Source organism: Micromys minutus (genome assembly GCF_963924665.1).
Source record: "Micromys minutus genome assembly, chromosome: X".
Classification (NCBI taxonomy): Eukaryota; Metazoa; Chordata; class Mammalia; order Rodentia; family Muridae; genus Micromys; species Micromys minutus.
In genome coordinates, this window is record NC_137970.1 from 105,745,852 (window position 1) to 105,756,838 (window position 10,987).

Genomic DNA, 10,987 nt, shown 5'->3' on the forward strand with positions numbered 1-10,987 from the left:
ACATGCAAGACATGTGTTCGTGTGTATGATTATATTATGTGTACACACACACACACACACACACACACACACACACACACACAGACACACACCACAAAAATTTATAACGCGGTGTTTAAAAAGTAATACCTAGTTCAGCCACTAGATGGCAGAGCAGCACAGCTTTAGAAAATTTTATTACCTTCTGTAACTAAAGTGTGTAACATTTTCATAATACATGCAAAGCAAAGATCAAATTCACCTGACATACGCTACCTTGGATAGACACCCAGAATAGCACATTAGTTTCTTCATGTTAATTTGCATTCATTTTAATGTAATTAAAAATTTAAAGTATAAACTTACCCGCACAATATCTTGTTTCTATTTTGTAGCAAAATCTTGTGAAGGTCTTTTCAAATTACTGAATATTCTTTTATGACATTCTTTTAATTTTCATCCTTGGAAATTTTATATATGTAAATAGTACGCCTTGAACATATTTACCTGTAATTCTTTCTTCCTGACTCCTCATGGAACCCCAGTTTCCTCCTCCAGTTCTCCTCAAGTAACACAAACCTAGCACGACTACATTTGCTTATTTCAGGTTACTACCTTTATTAATTTATTTTGAGTGAGACTGAGGTGGGATATTCACATGTCTCAGCACAAGCATACAGGTCAGAATGCCACCTAGGAAAGTGGTTTTCTCCTTCCATACGGGTCCTGGGGGTATAATTCAGGCTGTCAGTCTTTGTGGCAAGCCCATTACCTACTGAGCCATCTATTCCCTCATCCCCTCTTCTGAAATATACTTTTATTAAGTTTAAACTTGTGTGTATACATTTGTATTTGTGCACAAGTGTAAAGTTACCAGAAGAAGCCAGGGGAAGGAAGAAGTGTTAGATTCCTTGGAACTTAAGTGAAAGTATTTTAGGATGTAGCCAAAATGGGTGCTTGGAGTTGACCTTGTGGATAGTCAGAATTGAGTTAAGATCCCTGGAGCTGGGGTCCTCTGTATGAACCGTGTATTATCTTAATTAATAACTGAGCCTTTTTTTTCAGGTCATTCCTCTTTTGAGAAGATGCCCTAGGTAGTCCAGGCCCAATTCACCATCTAGCAGATCTTGAGCCCCTGAGCCTCTTGCTTCCCCTTATGCAAGTGCTAGAAATAGAAGCATGAGGATCCACACTTGACTCTAGGGTATTATTTTCTAATGCATAATTACTTGTTACTAATTTTTTTAAAGTATAAATTCTGTGATAAAGGTTGGTGGTAGAACCCTTGCAAGCACAAATACCAGGCTTTATCCCCCAGCCACAGAAAAGGATGCTTGAGAGGGACTGTGGACTGTGACAAGTTCATGAACACACACACACACACACACACACACACACACAGAGAGAGAGAGAGAGAGAGAGAGAGAGAGAGAGAGAGAGAGAGAGAGAGAGAGAGAGAGAGAGAGAGAGAGAGGGACAGAGACACCAAGAGAGACAGAGTGACAGACTAATAAATAAATGGATCAATGTAAAGAAAAACTTGAAAGGAGCTAAGAGCATATTGTCACCATGTATAGTATTGTAAATGTAGCAATTAGAGTTCTAACCTACTACTCTTTTAGAACAGGATAAAAACCCACAGGAAGGATGGTGGAATTGGAGGTTAAACTTGAAGTATACAGGAAAATTATTAGAAATCACAGACAACAGACAAACCAGAAAGACAATATGTAAATTGTCATGGTTAGGTTATTTTGAATGTCAATAATCAACACTTTGGCTTAATGTACTCATTACTAAAAGAGGGATTGTAAGGATGATGTAATTTTTTTGACTGGGGCACACACTTTAAAGTTGTTTTCCAGACAGAAAGACAAGATATTTCTAGCAGTCCTGTGAAAACATGCTATGATGAATGCTCTCTCCCTTGTAATATTATTCCAATTTTGGAAGTTTTTTTTTTAAACTTTATTTTAAAAAGCAAAGATAAATGTACAGATTTTTAAGCATTTTTGCATAAACTATACAAATACATATTTTATAAGGTTGTAATTAAATATTTGTGGGTACATATATATACACATATGCATAAATGTAACAATAATATAGGAAAAGAGGTTATTAATTTTAGGAGATAGGAGAGAAACTGGGAGGGGCTATAGGAAAGAAAGGGGGATGTGATACAGTTCTATTTTAATTAAAATATATATTTTTTCTTTTTTTCTTGATCTTCACACAGTCTGTGGGTTGTTTCTGGGGTGTTCAGAGCTTTCTGGGGTTAGTATCCCATTATTGTGACTGCATATTATGTCTGTTCTTTTGTGACTGGGTTATCTCACTCAGGATGATATTCTCTAGATGCATCCATTTTCTTGAGAATTTCTTTAGGCCATTGTTTCTGATAGCTGAGTAGTACTCCATTGTGTAAATGTACCACAGTTTTTGTATCCATTCATCTACTGAAGGACATCTGGGTTCTTTCCAGCTTCTGGCTATTATAAATAGAGCTGCAATGAACATTGTGGTGCATGTATCTTTGTTGTATGTTGGAGCATATCTGGGGTAAATGCCCAGAAATGGAATACCTGAGTGTTCAGGTAGTACTATGTCCATTTTTCTGAGGAACCGCCAGACTGATTTCCAGAGTGGTTGTATTAGTTTACAACCCCACTAACAGTGGAGAACAGCATCTGCTGTCATCTGAGTTTTGGATCTTGGCAAATCTGACTGGTGTGAGGTGGAATCTCAGGGTTGTTTTGATTTGCATTTCCCTGATGGCTAAGGATGTCGAGCACTTCCTTAGATGTTTCTTGGCCATTCGGTGTTCCTCAACTGAAAACGTTTTGTTTAGTTCTGTACCCCATTTTTTAATAGGGTTATTTGATTCTCTGATGTCTAGCTTTTTGAGTTCCTTGTACACCTTGGATATTAGGCCTCTATCTGATGTGGTGTTGGTAAAGATCTTTTCCCATTCTGTTGGTTGCCGTTTTGTTTTCTTGACGATGTCCTTAGCCTTACAGAAACTTTGCAGTCTCATTAAGTCCCATTTGTTAATCTTTGACCTTAGAGCTTGAGCCATTGGTGTTTTGTTCAGGAAATTTTCTCCTGTGCCTATGTGTTCTAAGGTTTTCCCTACTTTCTCATCTAATAGTTTCAGTGTATCTGGTTTAATGTGGAGATCTTTGATCCACTTACACTTGAGCTTTGTACAAGGAGATAAGAAAGGGTCTATTTTCATTCTTTTACATGCTGAGTGCCAGTTGGACCAGCACCATTTGTTGAATAGACTGTCCTTTTTCCATTGAATGTTTACTGCTCCTTTGTCAAAAATCAGGTGACCATATACAGGAGGGCTCATTTCTGGATCTACTATTCTATTCCATTGATCCACATGCCTATTTCTGTACCAGTACCATGCAGTTTTCAGCACAATTGCCTTGTAATATAGCTTGAGGTCAGGGATAGTGATTCCCGCAGATGTTTTTTTGTTGTTGAGGATGGAGTTCGCTATTCTAGGTCTTTTGTTATTCCATATGAAATTGCACATTGATCTTTCCAATTCCATGAAGAACTGGGTTGGGATTTTGATGGGGATTGCATTGAATCTGTAGATTGCTTTTGGTAGGATGGCCATTTTTAAGATGTTGATCTTTCCAATCCATGAGCATGGGAGATCTTTCCATTTTCTGAGATCCTCCTCAATTTCTTTCTTTAGAGGTTTGAAGTTCTTGTCATACAGGTCCTTCACTTGCTTAGTTAGCGCCACACCAAGGTATTTCATAGTTTTTGTAACGATTGTGAAGGGTACCTTTTCCCTAATTTCTTTCTCCACATGTTTGTCTTTTGAGTATAGGAAGGCTACTGATTTGTTTGAGTTAATTTTGTATCCAGCCACTTTGCTGAACTTGTTTATCAGTTGTAGGAGTTCTCTGGTGGAAATTTTGGGGTCACTCAAGTACACTATCATGTCATCGGCAAAGAGTGATGTTTTTATCTCTTCCTTTCCGATTTGTATCCACTTGATCTCCTTTGCTGTCTAATTGCTTTGGCCAGGACTTCCAGTACTATGTTGAATAGGTAGGGGGAGAGTGGGCAGCCTTGTCGAGTCCCTAATTTTAGTGGGATTGCTTCAAGTTTCTCGCCATTAAGTTTGATGTTGGCTGTTGGTTTGCTGTATATTGCTTTTATTATGTTTAAGTATGGGCCTTGGATTCCTGTTCTTTCCAGGACTTTTAACATGAAGGGGTGTTGGATTTTGTCAAATGCTTTTTCAGAGTGTAGTGAGATGACCATGTGATTTTGGTCTTTGAGTTTGTTTATATGGTGGATTATGTTGATGGATTTCCTTATGTTAAACCATCCCTGCATCCCAGGGATGAAGCCTACTTGGTCATGATGAATGATCGTTTTGATGTGTTCTTGGATTCGGTTTGCAAGGATTTTTTTTGAGTATTTTTGCATCAATGTTCATAAGTGAGATTGGTCTGAAGTTCTCTTTCCTTGTAGGGTCTTTGTGTGGTTTAGGTACGAGGGTTATTGTAGCCTCAAAAAACGAGTTAGGTAGTATTCCATCTGATTCTATCTTGTGGAATAGTTTGGCGAGTATTGGTGTTATATCCTCAATAAAAGACTGATAAAATTCTGCACTGAACCCGTCTGGACCTGGGCTTTTTTTGGTTGGGAGGCTTTTGATGACTTCTTCTATTTCTTTAGGTGTTATAGGGTTATTTAGATGGTTTACTTGGTCCTGGTTTAACTTTGGGACCTTGTATCTGTCTAGGAATTCATCCATTTCCTCCAGATTTTCCAATTTTGTGGAGTATAAGTTTTTGTAGTAGGATCTGATGATTTCTTGAATTTCCTCAGTTTCAGTTGTTATGTCCCCACTTTCCTTTCTGATTTTGTTAATTTGGATACTCTCTCTTTGCCCTCTAGTTAGTCTGGCTAGGGGTTTATCAATCTTGTTGATTTTCTCAAAGAACCAACTCTTGGTTTTGTTGATTTTTTCAATGGTTCTTTTTGTTTCTATTTGGTCTATTTCTGCCCTAATTTTGATTATTTCTTGCCGTCTACTCTTTTTGGGTATATCTGCTTCCTTTTGTTCTAGGGCTTTTAGCTGTGCTGTCAGGTTGCTGATGTGAAGTCTCTCCAGTTTCTTTTTGGAAGCACTTAGGGCTATGAGTTTTCCTCTCAATACTGCTTTCATTGCATCCCATAGGTTTGGGTATGTTGTGTTTTCGTTTTCATTGAATTCTAGAAAATCCTTAATTTCTTTCTTTATTTCTTCTTTGACCCTGCTATCCTTTAACAGTGCATTGTTTAGTTTCCATATGTATGTGGGCTTTTTGTTGTCTTTGTTGTTGTTAAAGACCAGCTGTAGACCATGGTGATCTGAGAGGATGCATGGGAGTATTTCAATGTTCTTATATCGATGGAGGCTCATTTTGTGACCAATTATGTGGTCAGTTTTTGAGAAAGTGCCATGAGGTGCTGAGAAGATGGTGTATTCTTTTTTTTTTAAAGGATGATATGTTCTGTAGATATCTATTTATTCCAGTTGGTTTATAACCTCTGCTAGTTTTATGGTATCCTTGTTCAGTTTTTGTTTCCCTGATCTGTCCATTGGTGAGAGTGGGGTATTGAAGTCTCCCACTATTATTGTGTGGGGCGCAATATATTTTTTGAGCTTTAGTAGGGTTTCTTTTTTTTTTTTTTTTTTTTTTTTTTTTTTGCTTTCAAACACTGCAAGTAAGCTGCAGAGTTTTGAACTCTCTGTATTTTCCAAAATGTTTGAAGTTCAGGACTTAAAAATGTTTGGATACTAACAACAGGTTTTACATTTCAAACTCCAAGCTTCAGAAATGGCATCAGAAATCCCTTTTATTTTGGGATGCCGAGACTAAAGCAGAGGCCCACTTACTCTCTACATGCAGGAAGTGCACAGGCTTTCATAGAAAGCACCTTTACCCTGAGCCATCTATCTTTCTAGGAAAAAAAGACCATTCCAGGAGAAATAGCTGTCTTACTATGGTCTTACAAATGCTTACTAAGTCCAAGGACCTGGGTTCCATCATGGGCACTAAAACTGTTCTTAAACCCCCAGTTGTTCAGCACAGGGTCAGGACACTGCCCTGTAGCCAACTTCATGGACCCATGACTTGTCTGGTCGGCTCTGCTCAAGCCCTTCAGCTTAAACCAACAGAATAAGCACCTCTCCTTAGGCCAACATAACTCAAGACAGTTGAACACTGGACAAATCCAGTCAGGCCTTGTCTTTGTTCAAGATTTTATTAAACGTCTTTATAAGACAAGATCCAGCCTCCAGATGCAGCTGCCAAGACCCTGTTATGCTGTAGGCACTGGCTGGGGCATGGCGGGTGGCTCTGGCTTCCCACCCTTCTGTTCTGAGATGGGGGTGGTGGGCAAGATTTCATCTTCAGGTTCCACAATGCTCACATTATCAGGCAGAGGCTTCTTGGGACCAATCTTACCACTTGGGTCCCAGGGCAGCATGATCTTCACTTTGATGCCCAGCACACCCTGTCTGAGGAGCACATGGCACACAGCAGTGTCAACGTAGTAGTTAACAGGGTCTCCACTGTGAATCATCAGACCATCCACAAACTTCATGGTCTTGGCTCTCTGTCCTCGGAGCTTCCCAGACACCACAACCTCGCAGCCCTTGGCCCCACTCTCCATAATGAACTGAAGCACACCATAGCAGGCCCTTCGAACTGCAAGTCCTCCTAGGAGTTTGTAGCGTAGAGACTCTGCCTGGGCAATGGCACACAGACCTCTTGTGGCCACTTTTTCTGCATAAAGCTCTACACTGCCTTCAGGGAAGCCAAACCACTTCTGGACAACTGCAGTCAACTCTCTGATCCGACGACCCTTCTCCCCAAGAACATTCTGAGTTCTGGTGGCTAAAATAATGATTTCTGTTCTGGTTGGTGTAACTCTGACTTCAACTCCAGAGTAGCCATCTTCAGCCAGCTCCCGAGTGAGAAACTCATTAAGTTCAGCTTTGAAGATGCCATCAGCTACAAACTTCCTCTTCTTGGAAATCTGTACCGCCATCTTGCAGCCGCGCGCCGCTGAAAGGAAAGGCTTTAGTAGGGTTTCTTTTATGAATGTGTGTGCTTTTGTATTTGGAGCATATATGTTAAGGATTGAGAGTTCCTCCTGACAAATTTCCCCTGTAATGAGTAAAAATGCCCTTCCTTTTCTTTTTTGATATCTTTAGGTTGAAAATCTAATTTATTTGATATTAGAATGGCCACTCCAGCTTGCTTCTTGGTTCCATTTGCTTGGAAGGTTTTTTCCCACCCTTTTACTCTGAGATAGTGTCTGTCTTTGTCTCTTAGATGAGCTTCTTGTATGCAACAAATAGCTTGGTTTTGTTCATGTATCCAGTCTGATAGCCTATGTCTTTTTATTGGGGAATTGAGTCCATTTATGTTAACAGATATCAAGGAATAGTGGTTGCTGTTTCCTGCTATTTTTGCTTTTGGAGGTTGAATTGTGCCTGTATGTCGTTCTTCTTTTGGTTTTCTTGCTTAGGAGTTTTATTTTATTTTATTTTATTTTTTTGTTCTTATTAGGATGTAGTTCCCCTCATAGTAATTGATTTTCCACCTATAATTCGTTGTAGTGCTGGGTTTATGGTCAGATACTGTGTAAATTTAGTTTTGTCTTAGAATATCTTCATCTCTCCATCGATGGTGATTGATAGTTTTGCTGGGTATAGCAGCTTGGGCTGGCACCTGTGCTTTCTTAGGGTCTGCATGATGTCTGTCCAGACTCTTCTAGATTTCATAGTATCTGTTGAGAAATCGGGTGTGATTCTGATTGGTCTGCCTTTATATGTTACATGGCCTTTTTTCCTTACTGCTTTTAATATTTTTTTCTTTACTTTGGGCACTTGGGGTTTTGACTATTATGTGTCAGGAGGAGTTTCTTTTCTGATCCAATTTATTTGGAGTTCTGTAGGCTTATTTTATGCTCATGGTCATCTCATTCTTAAGTGTAGGGAAGTTTTCTTCTACGATTTTGTTGAAGATATTTACTGTGCCTCTTAGTTGATATTCTTTGCCCTCTTCTATTCCTATTATCCTTAGGTTTGGTCTTCCCATTGTGTCTTGGATCTCCTGGACATTTTGGGTTGGGATCGTTTTGGTTTTTGCATCTTCTCTGACTGTTTTGTCTATGTTTTCAATGTTGTCTTCTGCCCCCAAGATTCTCTCTTCCATCTCTTGTAGTCTATTGGAAATGCTTGCATCTGTGACTCCTGATTTCTTTTTTAGGTGTTCTACCTCTAGTGTTATATCTTTTAGTGTTTTCTTTATTGGGTCAATTTCCGTTTTAAATTCCTTCTTCCATTCCTTCATCTCTTTGGTTCTGTTTTCCTCTAGTTCTTAGAGTTCTTTGAGTGTTTTTCTTGTTTCCTCTTTAAAAGCTTCTAATTCTTTATGCTTTTCCTTCCTTTCTTGTTTAAGGATCTCTATCATCATCTTGAGGTATGATTTTAGTTCTGGGTCTTCTTTTTTCTGGTGTGTTTGGCATTCCGCTGTTTGCTGTTTTGGGAGAGCTGGATAGTGGTGTTGCCAGGTTGTCTTGGTTTACCTGCGGTACGTTCTTTTCCTTTCCTCTTGCCATCTTGTTGTCAGTCTTGTGTCCCTGGATCACTGCTGGGTCACTGATGGCTAACTGCTGGCTCACCTCTGGTTCACTGTTGTTCCAGACCTGTGTCCCTGGATCACTGCTGGCTCACTGCTGGCTCACTGCTGTTCCTGGTGCCGGGTGATCTGAGTGTGGATTCCTCACACTGTGTTGTCCCACTGGGAATAGCCTGTTGCAGGGTTACTGGTTCCCTGGAGCCAGCTGGGGCAGGGAGGGGGAACCGGGGGATGGCTCCCTGGCTCACCACTGACTCACTGCTGTTCCTGGTGGCAGGTTTTCTGAGTGCAGTTCCTCACTCCCTGTTGTCTGGCTGGGAATTGCCTGATGCAGTGTTACTGGTTCCCCGGAACAAGTTGAGGCAAGGGGGGGGGGGACCAGGGGACTGCAGGCCGGCTCACCGCTGGCTCACTCCAATTTTGGAAGTTTGAAAACTAAAAAAAAAAAAAAAGAAAAAAAAAAAAAGAAAAAAATTGCACCTCTTCAACAATCAAACCTAAAGGGAACACCAGGACTGCATTTTGGATACTAAGTGTGCTAAGCACTTGTAAGCCAGAAGTGAGCAAAGCAGATATTCCTTTTGTCATGTTGGAAGGTCATGGGGGCAGGTCAAAAAATCTAAACTGATAAAACCAGTAGTTATGGAGAAGTGCTGCAGAGAGAGAAAAATGGGGTAGCACAGGTTAGTGGCTATTGATGAGCAAGGTTTCCCTGAGCTCCTCAGCAGCTGTGTTTCTTTGTGTGTGAAGGGGAGTGGGTATAAAGGGAAGGGTATGGGACACTTGCAGCCTTAGTGCTGATATCCTACATTCTGAGAAAGACACATTGATTTCCTGCATCACTCTCTCCCAGTCAGCAATTCTGGAACTCTGAGGTTTACCCATACTGTTTCTTCTTTCACTGCACAACAAGATTACAGGTGCAGACTGACATCCAGAGCCAAGGTAAGCTTATTGGAGATGGAAACACAGCAGAGATCTCACAGGCCCCTAAACAGAACTGGGTCCATTATCCTTTCTTGCACAGAATTGATAGCATATCTTATTGAAAATGCTGTATGTGTCCTCATTGTGGAACAACTAGAACAAATTAAAAAGTCTTTCAGCTGATGCACATTTGTAAAGTATGACAGGATCTTTTGATGTCCCCAGTGGACTAAACCCAGGACTGATTCCAAGGAATATACTAGGCTCCAATAGTCAGTGAAGTTAACCCAAGATAGGGGCTCTGAGTTCCTTGTCTCATGACAATAAAAATTAAAGGTGCAAACTCTTGTAGGAGTAAGCAAAGTAAAAACAGACTTAACAAGAGTTATTTAAGAAGTACAAGATGGAGAGAAAGTTAGATAAGTCCTTAAACTAGAAAGGGTTTCCAAAAAAGGAAATTCATCTAGCTCCGTTGTCTGGGGATTTTTAATAGGGCCATGGCAGAAACTGGGCAAAGGTTGTGGTGATGTCTGTTGAGATTGGCTAATTCTGTGGGCTATCATAGACCAACTAGTGTAGGGCCCTTATGTTCTATGCATGTCCTCATGGCCCAATTTCTGTTCAGATACTGCCAATCTCATTAGGGGTAGCTGAAGCCCCTCCTATTCATCCTTAGTTGCTTTGTTAATTATTGACCTTGAGTGTATAATAATTGTTAGTCATTGGCCAACTTTACTACCCCTGGACATGGAATTGTCTTTTATTATACTAAATTCTTTTCAGTCTCACATTTACATAAACAGCTTGGGGCTTTACCTCAGCAGAAAGCTAATTCTGTCATAGTGCCAAGATGCACCTGTGCTATTTCTTTGATATAACATAGTTGGATCCTCAACTATGGGGTTGTAAGGTGCCACCCCCACAAAGCAGAAGCTGTTTAGAAGCCATGCTGATACCTTCTCAAAGTCTGAATTGTTTTTTTTTTTCTCTTGCAGTTAAAGAATTAAGAGTAAGTTAAAAAAAAAAAGTCAAACATGACAACCAGGATCAGGGAGAATCTTAGACATAACAGATAAAGTGAATAGATGAAAAATACTTTTATAAAAGATGAAAAAAGCATATACACACACAGTCACACACTCACATACAAACATAAGCACATATACACAAACAGAGGCAAAGCCCTCCCCTGAAAAGTAGGAGGTGCTGGGGAAGCTGAATTCAGATCTTTCCTGGAGGCCTGGGGGTTGTAAGGATATTTAGTAGACTAAAATGTAAGGCCTTTCATCATAATTAGAGTTGGTCAACGTTAATAAAGAAAGTGAAGCTGGTGGGCCCACTGCTTTAGGTAAATGTGTCATGATCCTGATCAGACCATTCTTCTGGCAAGTATCCCTCTGACAGAA

General features: G+C 40.0%; 1 protein-coding gene across 1 annotated transcript; it reads right to left on the reverse strand.

Moving 5' to 3' along the window:
- Window positions 1-6,290: 6,290 nt before the first annotated feature.
- LOC308415500 (small ribosomal subunit protein uS3-like) lies at window positions 6,291-7,080 on the reverse strand. Its single transcript, XM_080910542.1, has one exon. The coding sequence runs from the start codon at window positions 7,054-7,056 to the stop codon at window positions 6,325-6,327; it is 732 nt and encodes a 243-aa protein (XP_080766668.1). The 5' UTR covers window positions 7,057-7,080; the 3' UTR covers window positions 6,291-6,324.
- Between the last annotated feature and the right edge of the window lie 3,907 nt (window positions 7,081-10,987).

Coding starts and splice junctions, on each gene's coding strand:
- LOC308415500 (XM_080910542.1), bottom strand. CDS start 7,056: ATGGCGGTACAGATTTCCAAGAAGAGGAAGTTTGTAGCTGATGGCATC.